General features: G+C 50.4%; 1 protein-coding gene across 11 annotated transcripts in view; it reads left to right on the forward strand.

Moving 5' to 3' along the window:
• Positions 1 to 21,418, forward strand: part of PITPNM2 (phosphatidylinositol transfer protein membrane associated 2) — a 265,745-nt gene that overhangs the window by 193,461 nt on the left and 50,866 nt on the right. For all 11 annotated transcript variants that reach the window (XM_051972686.1, XM_051972682.1, XM_051972687.1 and 8 more), the window contains 5 exons: positions 7,051 to 7,265; positions 8,402 to 8,523; positions 12,999 to 13,232; positions 18,599 to 18,910; positions 21,020 to 21,115. In XM_051972686.1, coding sequence (XP_051828646.1) covers positions 7,051 to 7,265; positions 8,402 to 8,523; positions 12,999 to 13,232; positions 18,599 to 18,910; positions 21,020 to 21,115 — 979 coding nt within the window. The remainder of the gene's footprint in view (positions 1 to 7,050; positions 7,266 to 8,401; positions 8,524 to 12,998; positions 13,233 to 18,598; positions 18,911 to 21,019; positions 21,116 to 21,418) is intronic.

A 21,418-nucleotide genomic window follows, 5' to 3' on the forward strand; every position in this document is an offset into this window, starting at 1 on the left:
CTATCCACAGCGCCACCTAGCTGCCCCTGGCCATTTCCTTTTATCCCTTCCTGCTTAAACTTCTTTCTTTCCTTTGTTTTTATATCCCTCCAGTGGACTTTGATGAAAGTCCTTCAAAACCGCCCCTTTCTTTTTTCCTTCTGTATTTTGATCCAACACTTCTCTTTTAATTCCTGTAGTCTTTATTTCTCAACCATATCTCACAATTCTTTGCTCCACTGAATTTTTCTTTTACAATTTAGCATAAGTTTTTATGACAATGCTAATTAATTTCAGTACTATTGCCTTTAGAGTTCTTAAAAGCTTACAAATACACGGTTTATTCCAATACTTTTTATTGGCTTTGTTTCTAGTTTGCCTAAGCAATTAAATTTTATTATATCATTCACAGAAGAAATGCAGTGTGACACAAAACAGTCTTCCAAATTCAATTCTATTTCCTTTTCAGTTGCTCCCTGATTTAAGCGAGCTTTTCTCTTTTCTTGTCAAGAAAGAGTTAATAATAGGCAGTTTTAGATTTAAACTGCAAGTCCATTTTTCCTTTTCTCTAATTAGTACAATCACCTTCCTCCTTTGCACTAAAAACAATAAATTTGTCATCTAGAGAAAGAGTGATCAAAGGTCTAAGCACCGCTTCCCTGTAACTTCCACAGAATTTTATTCTTATTTTTTTCCCTAAAGTCTAAACTCAGGGAACATTTTGGTATTTATGGAAATTTTCAAACCACAATTTGGAAATTTGCAGTAGAGAAAATGTATTTCAGTCACAAATTTAGGTTTTAATTAGTTTACAGTGCCTTAAATCTCTGCAGACTGGGAACAAAGATCCCTGTCCTCTGTTTCTCTTCTTTGCCTCCCCAACTTGACCAGAGACAAACAGACAGACACAATCTTCCCTCAGGAAAATTTTTGCTTTCCACACTCTTTTTCCAGGCCACAGGAATAAGTTAGTTTCATTTGCCAAGATACAAAACACAGTCGGTACAACAAAGAGCCATAGAAGCCCTTTGCTGGCAAAGTTTTTTGACTTCTGTTTTGCCTTTGAAGGTTTAATCCAAAAGCCCGGGAAAGTCCCTGTTTGATGTTGTTGAAAACTTGGGAGAGTTGGGGGGAGTTCCCTTCCTCTTATCTGATTTTTCCCTAGAAAGTGGTTTCTTAAGAGTACCAGGGTCTTCCCTTTCCCTCTCTCCATCCCCTCCCCTCAGAGCCCTATCCTTTGTCATTTCCATCTGAACGAGAAGTTTTCCTCTGTTCCCAGACCCATAAGAACTTGCACAAGAGCATATCCATCGGCTAACTAGAGCCATTATCTATGGTACCTCTAAGGAAGGACCTTCTAGATGTAATGGGGGAAGACACGAAGGTCCAGGAAGGGACGGTCCTTCAGGTAGAAATCTTACCAGATGATAGGTCTGTTCCACTGCAGGGAGGGTGTCCCTATTGCAAAGGTATGCTTAATTGTAGCACAGAAACTTGTAGTCTTAATCTCTTCGTGGCTGCCATAATTTTTAGGGTAGAATAAAGACATCGAGTAATTGCGTCTGGACAATAATTTATTTAGCAAGGCATGCAGTTGCAGAACGGCCGGTGTCCAGGGCTCTCAGTAAACACAAGGGCCTGTTACTATCGATTGAAGCGAGTAAAAAACAAAAGAAAACCCAGAATATAAGGATTAAGTTGTCTTATTTCTTATTGGTGAAGATCAAGACTTTTCCCCAAAATCAGGTGATAGGAGGAAGTAGTTTTACAATATTCCTGAAATCTGATAACTTAAAAAAAACCTTAAGACTTGACTTGACAATATGTTGGATAAGATCAAAGTGGAATTAATGTGATTTATTAATGCTAAATTAATGCTATTTCTCTCAAATAGCTTCAAGAGGGGGAGGGGGTTAGCACTTGCTGTCAGAGTTACTTGAGGCCTTTGCAAGGTGTAGGTGCCGAGGGAACTGCCCTCCAGATGGAAGGGAAGACCTAAGCAAAGCCTCCAGGGAGGCAGACGGATGGAGGGGCGACCACTTTGGTTGGAATTGAGAGTTTGCGAAGGGGCATTAATAACATGAAATAAGACTGGAAAGGTAGAAGCCATCGAAGGCCTCCACAAATGGGCTTCTCCTTTGTCTCCCATATGTTGTCTTGAAGGTCATCCATCCTTTCTTGCTTCTTCCACCCAAATCACTGCTTGACTCTGGTAATCATCAGGACTTCCATACCGATTTTGTCAGGCCCCTCATTTTACAGATTTGGCAGATGAGGCGCTCTGTCTCTCTCTGTCTCTCTCTCTTTCTCTTCTCTTCTCTTCTCTTCTCTTCTCTTCTCTTCTCTTCTCTTCTCTTCTCTTCTCTTCTCTTCTCTTCTTTTCTCTTCTCTTCTTTTCTCTTCTCTCTCTTCTTCTCTCTTTCTCCCCCCCCCCTTCTCCCTCCCTCTCTCCTTCTCCTTCTCCCTTTCTTATTCTTTTTTTTTTTTTTTTGAGGGGGAGGCGGTTCAGATTTAAATGGCTTATCCAGGGTCCTACAGCTAGTGGCCAAGGCCAGATTTGAACTCACTTTCTCCCAACCCTGGGGTCAGTGCTCTAGCCACTGTACCACCCAGCTGCCTCTGCCTCTCAGACATATATCTTGACTCTCCTGTGGGCATCTTGAACCCATTTGAACCCATTTTCTCAAGCTCTCCCTGAGATTGACCATAACTCCCGCAGCCTTTCACCTGGGCCGCTTTTCCCAGGCAGATTCCCACTTCGCCGTCTTCCAGAGAGACCTCTTCAGGGTAGAGAAAGGCTCTCAGCCTTCTTACAGCCCCTTCCTGAAGGAGGGAATGATGGGGGGGGGGGTCCTTTCAGCTGCTTCTAGGGGCCCCACCCACTATCTTAGCTTGTGACAAATGGAGCTAGATTATTAATTCCCTAATTGCTGCCAGGGGGTCATATGTCCACCTTGTGTTTATGCGCCAGTGCCAGGAGATTTGTTTTAATAGAAGCCTTTAAGTACCTGGCATTCTTGCTAATCTCAGGGCATCTGTGCTCTCGGCTTCCTCCCCGCCTCCCCCCACCAAGTGATTTAATGCTATTACTTGAGCTGGAGGGAAACGCGTCATCAGCTGTACTAGCGAGAAGAGAGCAATAAGCATCCTGAACATGGCTCCCAGAGATGGGCCAGAGGGGGCTGGGACGGGCTGGGAAGAGGCTGGGCTGGCCCTGGCACGGGACCAGCTGAGCCCCACAAAGAAGTTCCAGGAGGTGGGCCCCTGGTGCTGGCGCCTGCTGTATGCAGTTGGGTCCGGGTCCGGGTCCGGGTCTGGGTCTGAGTCTCTGGGATCAGTCCCGGGGACTCCTGACCAGCTGACTCCCACATTCCGTAATATTTTAGCCAGCTCCCCCCGGGCTGGTGTGAAGGCCAAGCCCACATTCTTCGTGCTCTCTGCAAAGCCTTGGGGAGAGACATCTGCTCCTTCTCAGGCTCCTCGGCTGGGTCAGCTCTCCCCACTAACTATAGATGTCCTCCAGGAATCTGTCCTGGTTCTTCCTCCTCCTCTCTGGCTTTCTCTGTGTGTCTCTGTCTCTGTCTCTGTCTCTGTCTCTGTCTCTGTCTCTGTCTCTCTCTGTGTTTCTTTGTCTCACTGTATATCTCTTTCTGTCTCTCTGTGTCCCTTTTTGTCTCTGTCTCTTTCTGTCTGTGTCTCTGCGTGTGTTTCTGTTTCTGTGTCTCTGTCTCTCTGTCTCTTTGTTAACTGTGTGTCTCTGAATGTATCTCTGTCTTTCTGCTCTCTGTTTCTCTCTGTTTCTCTGTGTGTCTCTGTCTTTCTCTATCTCTATCTCTCTGTGTCTCTGTTTCTCTGTGTGTCTCTTTCTGTCTCTGTGTCTCTTTCTGTCTCTGTGTCTCTGTCTCTCTTTGTTTCTCCGTGTGTCTCTGTCTCTCTGTTTCTCTGTGTGTCTCTGTCTTTCTCTGTCTCTTTCTGTCTCTCTGTGTCTCTGTTTCTCTGTGTCTCTTTCTGTCTCTGTCTCTCTGTTTCTCCGTGTGTCTCTGTCTCTCTGTTTCTCTGTGTGTCTCTGTCTTTCTCTGTCTCTTTCTGTCTCTCTGTGTCTCTGTTTCTCTGTGTCTCTTTCTGTCTCTGTCTCTGTTTCTCCGTGTGTCTCTGTCTCTCTGTTTCTCTGTGTGTCTCTGTCTCTCTGTTTCTCTGTGTGTCTCTGTCTTTCTCTGTCTTTCTGTCTCTCTGTGTCTCTGTTTCTCTGTGTCTCTTTCTGTCTCTGTGTCTCTGTCTCTCTTTGTTTCTCCGTGTGTCTCTGTCTGTCTCTCTGTCTCTTTCTGTCTCTCTGGGCCAGGAAAGCCCCTGCTTGCCCTCCCAAAGCAGCCTGCGCCTCTTTGGGGCAGTTAAGACATTTCCCCCTACGTGGGGCCTCAGTTGGACTCCTTTTCCTCCCCTGTCCTTCCCACCCGCATTGATCCTTAATGTTCCCTCTGGGGCCAAACGAGGCAAGTTTTATCCCGTCTCCATAAGACAGAGTTGAACACCCACTGTCAGCAGCAAGCCCAGTACAATGGAAGATAGTCTGTCAGTTAATAGGCATTTATTAAGCACCTACTATGTGCCATGCTGTGTGCTAAATACTGGGCATACACATAAAGGCAAAGACAGGTCTTGACTTGAGGAACTTACAGTCTGATGGGGTAGCGAGCTTCAGAAATGCTTAGTTGGGGCAGCTAAGTGGATAGAGCACCAGCCCTGGAGTCGGGAAGACCTGAGTTCAAATCCAGCCCCAGACACTTAGGAGCTTTGTAACCTTACACACTTAATTCAATTTGCCTCGCCAGAAAAAGAAAAGGCTTAGTTGCCTTAACCTGGGGGTCTTCTCCATGCTCAACTATCAAGTTTCTTCTTAAATGGTGGTGCCCAGAACTGATGTTCCAGATGAGGTCTGACCGGGGCAACAGTGCAGGGGGACGCTCCTCTCCTTGTTCCTGGAAGCTGTGCCCTTAGTGTGACCCAAGAGCCTGCATTAAGCTGCCTGTAGAGCTTGCGGGCCACTTAAGACCCCCAGATCTTCTGCAGGACAGTAAGAGATGTTCTCTCTAATTAGATGTAAGGCATTCTGTAATATCAAGACTTCTCGGGGTGGGAATGAATGCCGGGCCGTGCCCTTTGTAAGCTCCCTGGAGGACATTAAAGGCTTCTCTCTGGACAGGCACTAAATTGGAAATCCCAGAGACCCAGGTTTGAAATGCGCTTCCAGTGCCTCCCCTTACCCTCCCTGAGCCTCTCTTCCCGACCTGTAAAATGGGGTTATCATACCAACCTTCCAGGACTATTGTACCTGAGGCCCTCGTGTATGTGGTAAACACTTTGCAGGCTTTAAGGTGCTGTGTAAGCTGTTAGTAGCCTAATCTCGTCTTTCTAATCAACCAAGCAGCAAGCTTTTTGTACAGCACCTACTATGTGCCAGTGGGCAGCCAGCTCTAGTGCATAGAGCTCTAGGCTTAGAATCAGAAAGACCTGAATTCAGATTTGCTCAGACACTTAGCTGGGTGAGCCTGAGCAAGTCGCTTCATCCTGTTTGCCTCAGTTTCTCCATCTGTAAAATGAGCTGGGGAAGGAAATGGCAATGCCTCCAGCAGCTCTGCCAAGAAGACCCCGAATGGGGTCGCGAAGGGTTGGAGGGGACGTGACTGAACAATATGTCCCGGGGAGAATTCAGGAGAGTCGGAGAGAAGCGCTCCTGAGACGAGTGACTGGCTGCGTGTCCCTCATGTCCGGGGTCTGTGCACTCTTGCACGTATGGATGGATCGAATGCGTGCTTTTTTTAAGTGAAGAACTAACTAATTAATTTATTTTTGGTGGGTTGTCGGGGTCACACACGGCTCGTAAGTGTTAAGTGTTTGAGGTCCCATTTGAACTCAGTTCCTGCTTGACTCCGGAGCCAAATGGATGCTTTTTAGAGCAGAATGAAAGTCTCTGTTCCCGACAGCCCTGGGCTGGCTGCAGAATTCCTGCTTTCTCGAGTGCTCCTAGGCCTGCGACCGGGCGTCTCGTGCCCTCCCGTGTCCCTGCCCCCCAAGCCCCCGCCCTTCATTTTGGCTGCTGGAAGTAGCTGACCAGGCCCCGGGGCTTTGAAGGTGACAGCACTTTTTGGCCTCCCAGCAGCCCTGCTTCCTGGGTGGCGTCCGTCCCTTACTCCGCTTTTGCCCCCAAACAGAGGACTCCGGGAATGGCCGCCCTGCCCCTCCCCCCGTGCCCGTGACCTCCCAGCTGGGGCTCCCGCGGCCAGGCCCTTCGGCTGGGACGCAGCAGTTTGTGACAGAACAGTGGTGACTCGGCACTGGCCCTGGGGCCGCCGGCGCGGAGCGGCAGGGTTTGGACCCCGGCGAGGGGGAGGGGGCACCCAGGCAGGATGGATGGCAGGTGTCCGCCAGGCAGGATGATTCAGCAGGAAAAAGCGCGGCTCATATTAGTCCCCGCGTTCAGCCAGCACTTGGCACAGGGCAGCAGTGACTCAGGACTTGCTGGCTTTCCTGGGCTCCTGGACCTCGGTGATGCTTTTTGTGGTGGCTGAGGCAGTCAGGACTAAGGGACTTGTCCAGGGTTCCCAGCTGCGTGTCAGGGCTGGATTGGAATTCAGGTCTTCTAGTCCCAGGGCTGCTGCTCTCGCCACCCCCGCTGCCTCCCAACCCCTGGCCGATTCGGCTCATTTCTTCAGTCCTCAGCTTCCTCCTCTTAAAATAAGGGGTTGGATGGGATGGTCCCTTCTAGTTGGGGGGGGTCCTTAAACGCATCTCTCGCTTCCCCCAAGGCCTCGGTGACCCCGTGGTTTAGTTAGGAGTTGGTCCCTGCAGCCTCGAAGCCCTTTGCAGCCTGTGGCCTTGTGGGCTTCCCCTCGGCGCTCACCCCCCCGGCCCAGCCCATGTTTTGATGAGCGCGCCACTTGAGAGCCCACTTGACTTCCCGGTGCGAGCAGCGCCACTCTGCCAGGAAGCAGCGGCCACTTACAGGCCTCTCGAGGTCCCCGGGAGCCCTCGGCCGGGAGTCACGTGTCGACGCTCACCTGTGTGTCTCTGCAGAAAAAGAGCCGGGAGGAGACATGCGGGGAGGGCAGCGGCGTGGAGATCCTGGAGAACCGGCCGTACACCGACGGGCCGGGCGGCGCCGGCCAGTACACGCACAAGGTGTACCACATCGGGATGCACATCCCCAGCTGGTTCCGCTCGATCCTGCCCAAGGCGGCCCTGCGGGTGGAAGAGGAATCCTGGAACGCTTACCCCTACACCAGGACAAGGTGAGGCGAGAGGGCCCCCCAGCCCCTGGCCTGGCCAGCCAGTGACTGCCGCCAGGGGGCAGAGAGGGCTGGTCCGCCAGCTAACCTTGGTTCTCCAGGCAACACGGGCTCGGAGTGTGGGAGGGTCCTGCACGGAGGCAGGGGAGTCACTAAGTTGGACCCTTGGATGGCCCAGAGCAGAATCCCTCACTGAACTGTGGGTCCTGGGGAGCAGCTGGGTGATAGAGGGGATGGAGCCCCAACCCTGAAGTTGGGAGGACCTGAATTCAAATCTGGCCTTAGACACTTAACATTTCCTGGCTGTGTGACCCTGGGCAAGTCACTGGACCCCAATTGCCTCAGGGGAAAAAAAAAGAATTTTGTGTTTAAGACCCTGGCGCCCTTGTCTCTCCAGAGCAATCCCTGATTCTTTGCTGGCCTGGGACTCAGAGAGTTATTAGCAATCCCAAGGAGGGGACTGTCAGGCTTCCAGGTCCGTGAACAGCCAGCTTTCCACCATAGAGAGGGGCTTGCACCAAGCGTGTTATAATGCTAGCTCTTCACTATTATTATTTTTAAAAATTTTTATTAGCAGGTCTTGGGTCCCCTTGCATCCCTCTATCTGTGATCCAGAGCCCTCCTTGCTCATGGGCACTGCCACGTGGCAGCGGGAGCCCCTCCCCTCTGTCCCCTCCGTCCCCTCCAACACCTCCTTAACTCTGCTGCCACACTGGCCAGGTAATCGGCAGGACCTCGGGAAAGGGCACGGCTGCAGTTCTGAGGAACTTCTTCCCACCTGCTCCCCGCGGCCTTCCCCTCCGCCGGCTCCGTCACTCCTGCCGCCCTTGCATCTGGCAGAGGAGAGCCAAGGATGGTGGGGGCCCATCGCTGAGTTACTGTTCTATTTGCAAGACTTTAGATTAAGTGACTTGCCCAGCTAGTAAGTGTCAAGTGTCCAAGATCAGATTTGAACTCAGGTCCTCTTGACTCCAGGGCTTCTGCACCAGCTGGCCCCCCGCTCCCCCATTCCTGGGAGGTGACGCGGCCCCTCCTCCCCAGGACTCTGGCCCAGCCTCTCCCATCTCTCCGCCAGAGAGCCAGGAGCCCTCCTGCTGATTTCCCCACTCACCCCGGCTGCTGTTTTCTCTTTCCCCCAGGTACACGTGCCCTTTTGTGGAGAAGTTCTCCATTGACATTGAAACTTTTTATAAACCTGACGCGGGAGACAGTGCCAACGTGTTCAACCTCTCTCCTGTGGAAAAGAGACAGACCACACTGGGTAACTACTTCCTGCCTGGTCCTGGGCACCCCCTGCCTCCCTACCCACCTCACCCAAGAAACCGATGAGATCTGGGGACAGAGGGAGGCTTTAGAGGGGTCTTTCTAAAGAAATACGTCGACTTCTTGGGCAAAAGGATTTTTTAAATGGACTTTTAGCTTATGTAGTAGTAGTAGTAGTAGTAGTAGTAGTAGTAGTAATAGTAGTATTAATACAGTAATAGTAATAGTAGTGCTAGTATTAGTAATAGTAATAGTACTGCTACTAGTAGTAATAGTAGTAGTAATAGTGCTAGTAGTGGTAATACTAATAGTAGTAGTAGTGCTAGTAGTATTGGTGATAGTAGTAGTAGTAGTAGTAGTAGAAATAGTAGTAGCAATAATAGCAGTAGTAATAGTGGTTGTTGTAGTAGTAATAGTAGAAATAGTAGTAGTAGTAATACTACTACTACTACAAGTAATGGTGATGATGGTGGAATTCAGAAGAAAAAAAAAATATATATATATATATATATATTCATATTCTCTCACTTTGCCTTGCTTGGAGAAAGCCTTAGTTATGGCCTACATCCCAGAAACCTTTCATCCAGTAACAGCTTTCTTCTTTAAGATTAAGCGGGTGTCTTCTCCCACCTTCTCCCTGAAGAGCCTGGGATGAAGGAGGGGAAAGGCCCTGGCTTGGGAAGGAGAAGCCCTAGGCTCGGATCTTGGCTATGTCTCTGTGAGCCCTTGCACAAACCGCTCAATCCCTAAAATCGAGGAGCAGGATCAAGTCTCTAACTCTGTGGCACCTCGTTGATCTCTGTAGCTCTCTCCCCTTGCCCCGGGCCCACTCTGTTGCCCTAAGGAAGCTGGGTCTGTGACCAGAGCTCTGGCCGCCCAGGCTCCGACATGAAGTCAGAAAGAACTGTCCACCGCACCATGTTGCCCATCTCTCCCCTTCCCAATAAAGCTATAAACTGGTCTTTGATAGTCCCTGCCCTGGCTCTCAATTCAAACCCCTGCCCTGCAAACCGTTCTGGTGGGCCGGGCCTGTGGCCCTCGGGGATCCCACCCAGTCCCACGCAGAACCCGTGGCTGTCTCTCTGGCCGCTAACGGGGTCTTTTCCTAATTCACTGTTATTTGTTAATCTTCTGCTACAAGCCTGCGGAAAACCGAGTTGGAGGAAAACTAACAAGTGCGGCAACCCCCTCTACCAATATAAATTGTCGGAATACTAGCCAGCTCTGCTTTTTTTCTTTTATTCTTCTTGATTTCTTGGGTCTCCAGCTTCCTTTGTGCCATGACTAATATGGAAATGTTCTGCATGGCTGCACGTGTATAAGCTGTGGCAAATTGCTTTCCTTTTCCAGAAGAGGAGAGATGAGGGAGGGAGCTCATTTGGAACTCCGAATTTCTTTAAAAGAATGTCAAAAAAATGTGTTTACACGTCATTGAGTGAAAAATTAAATAAAAGTAAAACACAAAAATATATTTAAATAGAAATACATAAAATTTATTTTAAAACGAGCTACCATTTGCATAGCACACTTACTCTGTGTGATAAGCACTTTACAATTGTTATCTCATTTGATCCTCACAACAACCTTGAGAGAAAGGTGCTATTATTTGTTCCCGTTTCACAGAGGAGGAAACAGGTGAGGTGACTTGCCCAGGATCACACAGCTAGTAAGTGTAAGGCAGGATTTGTACTCTGGCATCGGATGCTCTGTTCGCGGGGCTAGCCAGCTGCCCCAAGAGGAAACAGCCAGACCCTTTCGTTTACATTCTCCTGGAGAGGGGTCCAACATAAGACAATACAGAGTGATTTAAAGATGGTAAAAAGGCCCCTGAGAGAATAAGGGAGGATTTGAATCCAGGTCTCCCCAGCTCTCGTCTGCTAGTCTGTACTGTCTGTCATTATACTGGTTGCTGCTGAGGTCCCCAGCCTGTGTTGTAAAGGGAATTAGGAATTGAAAAGCTCCAATTGTTGTAGGGCTTTAAGGATGGCAAACAGACATCATGATCACCCTGGGTGGTAAATGCTATTATTAGCCGCATTTCATAAATGAGGAAACTGAGGCTCAAGGAGTTGAGTGATGTTCCCAGATTGGAATTCGAATCTGGGTCTCCCCGAGTCTTTGGGTCAGGCTTTTGTCCACTTTGTCCAGCCTGGAACAAGTACTTTCCAGACACAAGGACACTGGGCAAAGGCACAGAGGTGGGAGATGAGGAACATTTTGAAGACCATTTCTCTTCAATCTGTATGTTCTTCCTCCACATCCCCCAAGTTTTGAGTCCTACGGGAGGAAAACCTGTAATGGAAAGAGCACTGACTAGACTGGAAGCCAGGGGGCCTGGGTTTGGGCCGGTGGCATCCGGGCCCCAGCTCCTCCTCTGTAAAGCATCAGACCGGGGTCGCTCCTGTCAGGGCTGAGTGCCGCCTGGCAGAGAGACACCGCCCGGCCCTGTTGTTGGCTGTGGGAAAGGCAGGATGGGCCTGTCCCCCCCTCCCCCAGAAGGGACGGCTCCACGGAGTCTCCAGTGACGGCCGGCCAACATGCCTCGGATTCTTCTTGTGACATTTGCCTCTCTCAGCCGGGCTTCCCAGCAGGGCTCTGCTGTCCAGTGCCCACCATCCGGCCGGCCCTGGGGTACTTTGTTCTGGGCAGAGAGACTCCCCATCTACCTCTGCAGGCTGAGGGGCAGGGGATGGGCAGGCGGGTGTCCAAAATGAGCCACACTGGGAGGTAGCGGGAAAGGGGCCGCAGGGAACCCTCCCAGAAAGGGCCAGGACGACCCCTTAGCTACAGGCCCTTCCACATTCTGGAAGCCTTCTGAAGGTCAAAGGACAAGGACAGAGGGACTGCGGGGTTGGAGAAGTGGGCAGGGGCAGGACTTTGAGGCGGTTACAGGGTTAACATGTGGGGAACCTCCTGAAAAGTAGAGAAGAGGCAGCGTCCTTCCTGATTCGGGGAGTGAGGGGCTTGGCCAGGATGGCTTCTGAGGGCCCCTTCAGCCCCAGGTTTGCTGGGTCTGGCACAGCGCCTGGCACCTCGCCTTGCAGGTGCCTCAGTGTGTGAGGGCCACCTCTCCTGAGGGGACCCTCCTTTTGGGCAAGGCTCGGACACCTGGGTTCCAGGAACTCAGTGGTTGTGATCTAACATCCCTGGACCTCAGTTTTCTCATCTGCAAATTGGGAAGCGTGGATTGGGTGATCTCTCAGGTCCATCCTCGCTCTGAATCTCATGAGAAAGAGAGAGAGAAATAGATACAATCAATGAGCAGGCATTTGTGTGTTACATAATAGTCCCTGCCTTCAGTGAGCTCACACTCGGGGGCAAAATGATGTGTAAGATAAGCAGATATAAAGTAAATACGAGATATTGCCTTTGCTCTGAAAGACCATACTGTATGGATGGAAGGAAAGGAGGGAGAGAGCAAGGGAGGGAGGGAGGGAAGAAGGAAGGAAGGAAGGAAGGAAGGAAGGAAGGAAGGAAGGAAGGAAGGAAGGAAGGAAGGAAGGAAGGAAGGAAGGAAGGAAGGAAGGAAGGAAGGAAGGAAACAGGGAGGTGGGAGGAAAAGAGGGAGAGAAGGAAGAAAGAAAGGAAGGTATGATTTACTAAGATGCTTCAGTGTACCAAGCACAGTGTTATGCACTTTACAAATATTAATCTCACTTAATTCTTAGAACAATCCTGAAAAGTAATATTAGTAAATATAAAAAAGTAATATAAAAGTAAATCCTAATATTATCCCAGTCATGCCCAATTCTTCATGACCCCTTTGGGGTTTTTTTTGGCATAGACAATGGAACAATCTGCCATTTCCTTCTCCAGCTCATTTTACAGCTGAGGAAACTGAGGGAAACAGGGTGAGGTGACTTGCCCAGGGTCACACATTTAGTTCGATTTGAATATGGTCTTCCTGACTCCAGACTCAGCACTCCATCCATTGAGCCACCTAGCTGCCCAATTTTTAAGATTCCCATTTGGTAGATGAGAAAACAGAGGCAGAGAGGTTCAGTGACTTGTTTAAGGTCACATAGCTGCCAAAAGCCAGGTCTGATCTGGTCTTCGGGCTCCAGTCCTCTCCCCACTGCTTCACCTAGTTTCTAACCAAGACATCCCATGATCTAGTCAAGAAACTAGACTAGAGTCTCCCCCCTATCTTCCCTTCCCTATCCCAAATTCATGTTAGCCACCTAAAGAGTCCTACAGAACTTGGACTGGAGGGAGTGGGTTTGGGTGAGAGTGAGAGACAGGCAGGGTAAGATCATAGCTTGGGCACTGGACTGCAGTCAGTAAGACCTTGCTTCCGATCCTGCCTCAGACATTTCCTAGCTGTGCTACCTGGCAAAGTTTAACCTGTTTGCCTCCGTTTCCTTATCTGTCAGGTGAAGGGGGTCCCCCATCACGTCCCCGGTGTCCCTTTCGAGCTCTGGATCGTGTTGTGACCTCTTGTCCTAAAAAGTGACTCTTGTGTCCTTCCCTCAGATCCTATCGATATCGTCAAAGACCCCATCCCTCCCAATGAGTACAAGTTGGAGGAGGACCCCCGGCTCTTTCGATCGGTCAAGACGAAGAGAGGCCCGTTGTCCGAGGACTGGATTGAGGAGTGCCTCCGGCACCCCGCTCACTTGCCCATCATGTGTGCGTATAAGCTGTGCAAGGTGGAGTTTCGCTACTGGGGCATGCAGTCCAAGATCGAGAGGTTCATTCACGATGTTGGTGAGTGCTACTAGCCCACCCTTTGTGGGGGGCACGGGGAAGGGGTAGGAGGAGGACCCTGGAGCACCGGATACTTGCTTCATCCCCGAGGGCACAGTGGAGACTAGTGGCAGCTGTTACAAGGGCTGAGAGTGAGCCGTGGCTTCTGACCCCGGAGCTGTCCCGTGGTAGACTGGGCCGCTTCCCCGTAGGACATGAGTCCCACACCTGCCGGTATTCAGGTGGAGGCTGGACTTAGCAGGATGAGAATCCCCCACCAGTTTCACAAAGTGCGGTCAAATTCTCCATCTGTAGCACAATAGATACGCGATCAGGCCTACAGAACATTTGGCCAACTTTGAAATGTGGCGTAAATAATTATTAGCAATTAGTATTATGAATTAAGATTTATAGACAATTATAGACAATCCTCAGAACAATTCTGGGATAGGGATTATTTCCCTTGATCATTGATTTCAATCATGACCCCATTTGGGGAGTAACAAGTTCTCAAGATTGAATTAAGGATTTTACATATAAAATTACACTGATAATTTTAAAGAAAGTGAAATTATTTTCTAACAGATGAGGAAAGTGACTTGCCCAGGATCACGTAGCTAATGAAGTGTCTCAGGAGGTTTCTGCAGAGCATTTCTATGATACGGATTATTTCTTTTACTAGACTGTAATCTCCTTGAGGGCAGGAACCATATTTTATTTATCTTTGTGCCTCCCAGAGGCGAGCAGAATGAACAGACTATACAGAGGTTATTTCTTCAATTAAAACAACTCATCATTTATTTACTTATTTTCATTTTGAGTTCCAAATTCTCTCCTTCCCACCCACTCCCATACTCCCTGGTATGTGATATCAGTTAGGCAAGTGAAATCATTCAAAACCTATTTCCATATTAGTCATGTGTTTTTTTTTTTTTTTTAAAGCAGACAAAATGAGAAAAATTATCTTTGTACTTAGAGCTCCTCGTTCTCTCTCTGGAGGTGGAGAGCCTTTTTTCATTACGAGTCCTTTGGAATTGCCTCGGATCACTGTATTGATCGGAGGAGCCAAGTCTTTGACAGTTGGTCAGCATTACATCATCGCTGTTCTGGGCAGAATGACTTGCCAGTTCCTTGTCTTAGTTTATCGATGTCTGACCGTGTTTTTCTGACCCTGTTTTCCTGGTCATCTCTTACGGCACAACGGTGTTCCATCACAGTCACTTGCTACAACTTCTTCAGCCACATCCCCTCTATTCCCAGTCCTTTGCCACCGCAGAGAGCCGCTATAAGTATTTTTTGGTGCATTTAGGTCCTTTTCCCTTTTTTATTTCTTTAGCATACAAACTTGGTGGCGGCATTACTAGTTTTGCAGTCGACAGTAATACTGATATTGCAGCTAAATAGTCCTTTGGCATAGTTCCATAGCTCTCCAGAGAGGGAAGATCACAGAGCACCCGACCGTGCACTGGTGACCCTGTTTTCCCACATCCCTGCCAGCATCTGTCATTCTGGTGGCCAGATCCGGGGGAGACGCGGGCCCTGCTCGCCCGGTCTGAGCTCTTGGCCCCTCTGCAGCCACCAACGCTAGCCTACCTCCTGCCTTGGAACTGCAGCCCAGAACGACTACGGGCAATGGAGCTGTCCGTCAGTGCCAGCCGTACCCAGTAATCTGGTCGGTTGTCTGACCCCCTTGCCATCTCTGGGCCGAGAGCTCCTGAAGCTGCTGCCACTGTTGCAGCTGCCTCCAAGGCTGCCATCCAGAGCTGGCACCGGAGCTGGCACTGCATGTGCTGTATCCTGGACAGGCCCCCGCTCAGGTGACATCTCCTCCTTCTCTCAGGCCAGCAGGACGTCTCAGCCCGGCCTTTCCTGACTCTGCTGCTTCAAAGTCTGATTTGAGGTGTTAGTTAAACCTGTTTAAAGGGGAATGTTAGAATTCAGCTGGATTGCTGCCATCTTGGCTCTGCCCACCACATACATTTGTGATGGATGAATAGTGCAGGAAAGTTTCGATGCCCTTTGAGGTCACTTCTTGCTCTACAACCTTTTGACTCCATATTTGTTTTTTTTGTTTTTTTTCATATCTGTTATTGATGAAAAGTCACTCTTGGAATAAAAAAAAATCTAATTTGTAAGTATAAGATTTGAGGGAGAAAGGCAGAGAACTAAGGGCTTCAGAATGCAGAGTGAAGCATTTTCTTCTTTTTTTTGGAACACAGCTAATGCAGATATTTGTTTTGCATGATTATACCCATTTGTAATGAGTTTTCTTTTTTATTACCTTCTCAGTGAGTGGAGGAGGGAGAAGGGGAGTGTTTGGAAGGGGAGAAGTATAAATAAAATTGAATCTAAAAAGGATGAGGGAGTTACTAGGGGCAATTCATCTGAAGAAGATCTGGAGGTTTCAGACCCTCAGCTCTACTGAGCCTGAGTCATCAGTGAGAGGCAGCAGCCAGGACGGCTCACGTAACTCTCCGCCACTTATGAGTGATGGGACAAGCTGGAATGTTCTGTTCAGTTAAAAGGGCTGCGTTTTAGGAAGGACTTGAATAAATCAGCATATTCCAGAGGAGCGCAGCCAGCCCGGTGAAAAGTTGTCCGAAGGAACAGGGGTGTTTGACCTGGATCAGAGACCAGTATTCCAAGAATTGTTTGATGAGAGATCGGTCTTCTTCTCTGGGCCCCAAGGGCAAGACCAGGAGCAGGTCAAAGCAGTGACAAGGGTAAATCTCAATGAAGCTGTCCCGAAATGGAGGCATCCATTGAAGTGGAGACCAAGGAAGGCAAATTACCAAGCCATAAATAAGCCTGCCAGTCAGTCAGTTGACAAGCAGTCACTTTGTGCCCACTCTGTGCCAGGCATTGGGGCAGAGCAGACTGGGGAGGGGGGCACTTGCTTCCGGAGATGAAATAATCCCACCAGCTCGGGGTCAAGGTGGGGCTTTTAAGGGGTGATTTGTGATCCTTGGTTTGATCACTGACTGAATGCTCAGGTGTGAATAATCTGGCTGGTTGAGGCCTGAGGGCTCTGAGGAGGCTGGTTGCTGACAATAGTGCCTTGGAGAAAAGGAGGCATGAGTGGTCCCTCACAAGCCCAGAAGGAACGGTGGCTGCAGACATGTATCATTCAGTCTTCAGCTTAAGACAGAGGTGGACCTAGTCTTGAAGGTCATAGCATCCATCCCCCAGCCTCCAGGCTGCCCAGCACAGTGAAGAGGCATGAATTTGGATGCCCGGGACCCGAGTTCACTCCCCGGTCCTGCCATACCCTGTCCTTTGGGACCCGGGGCCAATCTGAGCCTCCATTTGGACTAGAAGCTCTCAGAGGTGGTCCCTCCCGGCTCTAGGAATGGCGTCACATGAACTAAAGGAGAATCCCTTCAGTGGTACCTGTGAGCGCTGCCTCTTATTAGCAAAGGGGAGTCAAGTCTCTGCCTCTGTTTGTTCATTGGAAATCAATAATGAGTTGCCAGCATTTACATGATGATTATATAGTGTAGGATCATATTTGATCCTCAAACCCCCGCCAGCTTCCCGTTTGTCGCTTAGTCTGGTCAATAATCATAAAAAATTACTAGTTTTTGTGCTAGGTGGGCAAAGGCTCTCCCCGCCCTCATGGAGCTGAGAGTCTGTGCTGGGAAAGAAAGCAGAAGGGTCAGGGATGGGGGGGTGGGGAGGTACCCAAGCAAGGGCGAAGGGATGAAGTCACAGAAATCCAAAGTGAGCACTGCCAGAAGTGACTGCCAGTCTTTCCTGTAGAGCTCTCTCGCTGTCCAGCCTCACTCCTTGTCCTTGGCCCGGCCCTGGCACCGTTCTCTCTTCGGTGAATTTGGAGGATGCTTAGTAAAGACTGTCAGCTCCTCGAGGGCAGGGGTTCTCTTCCTGGCTCGCCACAGGCCACCCAGAATTCCCTTTTGAAGCATGTTGGATGAATCCTCTTCTGCTTCTGGACCTGGAGCCAAGGGCAGAGGGCGGGCAGTAAGTTTTGGCCCTGAGGACGAGCATCCTGAGGTTCTGCCCTTTGTGAGATGGGGAGCCCCGCCCGAGAGCTCCCAGCCGAGGCCGCCTTGCCGCCAGCCGCTGCTCTCAGAGTTCAGACGGGACTAGGGACTAGATGGTCTCTTCCAGCTTTAGGATCTGGCGATTCCCTTCCATGTCCAGCTGGTTCTTAACTGCTGGTCAAGGAGCTTTTCTTCTCTGAGGGTTTCACCTATGGGGCATTCGTCTGCACGCGAGTAGCTCTCCCCGCCCTCGGGGGTAAGGCTCTCTGCGCGGGCTCGCTGACCTCCGCCACGGGGTCTCGGCTGCTCTTTGGGCGAGTCGGGCTCCCTGAGACGTTAGGTGCGTGGGGGGGCAGGGCCAGTGTGCCCGTCTCTCTCTTGTCTGAGCGCGCTGCCGATGGAACATGAAGGATGTTTGGGGAAACCTTTACTCAAGCCTTGCTATCTAGCTGTGTGACTGTGGGCAAGGATGCTTAGAGTTTTTTAAAAATTAGATGGACAATACAGATTGGAAGTTATTTTTCATAGGACTGATAGTAATATTATTTGAAATCTTTAAATATGTGTACACATATGTATGTATATATATGTGTGTATTTATATATATATATTTATATATTTAAATTATATACATTTATATATTATATACATATATTTAAATTATTATTAAATTATTATATATAATAAATATAAATACACACACACACACACACACACACATATATATATATCCTGAACCTTAGCATCAAAAAAAAAAAGATTCTGTATGAAACCTTGAATTTCAGTTTAATTGCTTGCTTTAAAAATAATAATAATAATTCTTCCTGTTGTTTCCAGAATTGTCCTCGTTATCTATGCTGAGAAGTTTACATATTACTGACAGGACAAAACATAATTAGCAAAGGCTGTCGATGAGTTTTTTTAAATGAATGGAAACGCATTTATGAAGCAGTTGCTGAGTACTAAGCACTGGCGTTACAGACACAAAAGCAACTCCTCGCCTTTATTGACGCCTTTTGTTTTTACCACACAGTAAGCCCTCAGTAAGCACCTACTGTGTGGCAGGTGCCCTTCCCTCACCCCCTGCCCCGACTGTGAGCTAGAGATGAAGGTTATTCATTCTATTTTGAGGAGGGATGAATCACAGTAAGGCCTTGGAAGAGACCCTGTGGGAGGCAGTAGCAGATCCAGGCCTTGGAGGGAGGGAGAGAGGGAGGGATTGATCCTGAGAGACAGGCCAGAGGAGGGATTCTGGGCGCCATGTCTGTCCCACGCCGGGGCCCGCTGCCTGGTCTCTGTTGGTCTGGGGATGCTGCGGCCTTGGAGGCTGAGCTGCCGGCCTGCGGCCCCTCACTGAACTTGTCCCTCTCTGGTCCCTTGGCCCAGGTCTCCGGAAGGTGATGGTGAGGGCCCACCGGCAGGCCTGGTGCTGGCAGGACGAGTGGTACGGGCTGACCATCGAGGACATCCGGGAGCTGGAGAAGGAGGCCCAGCTGATGCTGTCCCGCAAGATGGCCCAGTACATGGACAGTGACGGGCACGGGCCCCAGGAGCCCCCCAGTGAGGAGAAGGAGGAAGACAACGCTCTGAGGGAGGTCCCGGAGCCCCCCAGCACTAATGGGGAGGCCCTCAAGGGGAGAGGCCTAACGAAGCAGTGGTCCACGTCTTCCAAGTCTTCCCGGTCATCCAAGCGAGGAGGTGAGAGGCCTTCCCCACCCCTCTGCGCGGGCTGGCGGCTGGGGCTCCGGCCGGCCTTTTTTATGTAATAAGCGTGTTCCGGGGGGCAGCGGTAGCCCGGGGGGCAGAGCACCAGCCCTGGGGCAGGAGGATCTGAGTTCAGATCTGGCCTCAGACGCTTAACACTTCCTGGCTGTGTGACCCTGGGCAAGTCACTGAACCCCAGTTGCCTCAGCAACAACAACAAAAGAATAACTCCTATTTATGAAATGCACTGGGGCTCTCACTCTTTAAAGGGCTCCCATAAAGGACCCTCTGTAGGCTCAAAAATCCCTCTTCCCCCCAAATTTCTCATTGTTTAATTCTGGAGTCCCAGTTTAATTTACTTACGGTGGGTGGAGTTGCCCCTACAGTGGCACCTTGGGCCTTGCTTTCCTGTTATTTCCAGGTGTCCAGGGAATCCCAGCACCAGCCTTCGGGAAAAGCCTCGGGTCCCCTTGGGCCTCCCTGTGTCCCCATCTGGTCCATTTATCCCTGTGTGACCCAGGCCGGGCCCTCTGGCACTTGGACTGGGGCTTCTCATCCAGGGCCCCCACCAGCTCCGGATTCCTGACTTCCGGGCCCTCTCTTGCTCATTTAGGCCCCCAAATTCAGGCTTCCCTGGGGTGTTACATATCTCCAGGTCTCCATAATTCCAGTTCCTCCCTGACCCTGCGCACCAGCTCCCCGCTCGGACCAAGCCATTGTCAACAACGTGCCTTTATTAAATGCCTACTGTATGCCCGGCACAATGCTAAGCTCTGGGATAGGAAGAAAGATGGAAAACCGCCCCCCCCCCCGCCCCCAAGGAGCTCGCAGTCTAATGGGGGAACCAATAGTCACACAATATGGGATAAGTTGGAACTGATCTCACGGGGACACACCGACAGGAAGAGGGATTGGGAAATGATCCAATTAGGATGGCCCAGCCTGGAACCAAACAGCTGGCTCAGGGTGCCCTTGACCTTGGCGCAGGCTCCAGGGGGTGATGAGAAACACCTGTCCAGGGCATTGTACAATCTGTGCCCTTGAGCTCCAGCTCCATCTGGTCTGAGCTTGTCCCCCCTCCCCAGAGAGCTCCCCAAGGTGCTGCTGGATAGGGTCTGATCCTGCTCCCCCAAGGGTGGGGCAGAGGAGGGATGAGCAGGGGCAACCAGAGACCGTATTTAAAAAAACAACCATCATTATTAGCCCAAGCAGGTGGGTCAGAGGGTGCCCTCCTCATGGCTCTCAGGGAGCACGGCACTTGGGGGCTGCAACCCAGAAATGGGGCCCAGCCAGGGGTGGGCTCCTTCCTTCTTGGGGGGATTGACACCTACTAAGACCCGGGTCCCCTTCCCCTCCCTATCCGTGGGGCAGCAGGCTAGGGGAGCCAGCTTGGCTCCTTCCACATCGCGCCCCCTCCTAGGAGCCTCTTTGCCCAAAGGTCATCGCCCTTGTTCCGGGATAGGCGTTCGGGGGCTCAGAACAGGAGAGCTTCGGGGGTATCCCTGGAGGAGACGCTTCCGTGATTGAGTCTGCTGGAAATGCTCTCTCGCAAATCCAGATATTGAGTTTGTGAGTGGGGGCCACAACTGATTAATATCAGGGGGTCCGGATAAGGACCTGGTGATTTCCCCAGCAGGCCGTCTGGTCAGTTAGTCCATAGATGGTATAAGCCTTTACCCAGGGCCATTTACCGTGCCCTGGGGATACAAAGGGGGCCCAGAACAGTCCCTGCTGCCCTCAGGGAGCGGACACTCTCCTGGCAGAAGGAGCTAAGGTACGTACAGAGCAGACAGAAGAAGGAGGGCACGAGCACCAGCAGCCGGGAAGGGGGAGAAGGTGGGGTTTTAGCTGAGACCTGAAGGCGGCCAGGAGGTTGAGACAAAGAGGGCGAGCGTTCCGGGTCATCGGCTCCATCCCCCTGCCTCCATTCTCGAGCCCCCGGCCACTCTCTGCTCTTTCCCAGACTCTGATGGCCCACTTAACCTCAGGCTCTCCTGCTGCAGTAGTGCCACAGGCTCCCGAGGGGAAGGGCTCCTCCCGTGGCGGCCCTCCCTGTGGCAGGGATCCTGAGACTCTGGGATAAGTCTGCGGTTTTCCTTCCAGGGAGCCCTTCTTGCCAGAGCATCTCAGAGTGGAGAATGCAGAGCATAGCCAGAGATTCGGACGACAGCTCAGACGAAGAGTTCTTCGATGCCCACGGTACGTGCCCGCCGGGCACCCTGGGGGAGGACCAAGACATTCTGGGACGGAGTGCAGGGGCTTCCCATATTTCCCAGAGATCCTTGGAGCATAAGCAGTGGGGAGAGCTAGACTCTGGCAGATGTTGCCCTGATTCAGGGGCCAAGGTAGATTTCATTGTCAGCAACTGTTAAGCACCTACTGTGTACCAGGCGCTGTGCAAAGTGCTTGAGATATAAAGATAAAAAGTGAGCTCATCCCTGCCTTTAAGGAGTTTAAATCCTTTAAGGAGTTGGGGATGCGTATATGAGTGGTGGGTATAAA

Source organism: Antechinus flavipes, chromosome 1, assembly GCF_016432865.1.
Source record: "Antechinus flavipes isolate AdamAnt ecotype Samford, QLD, Australia chromosome 1, AdamAnt_v2, whole genome shotgun sequence".
NCBI classification, from domain to species: Eukaryota; Metazoa; Chordata; class Mammalia; order Dasyuromorphia; family Dasyuridae; genus Antechinus; species Antechinus flavipes.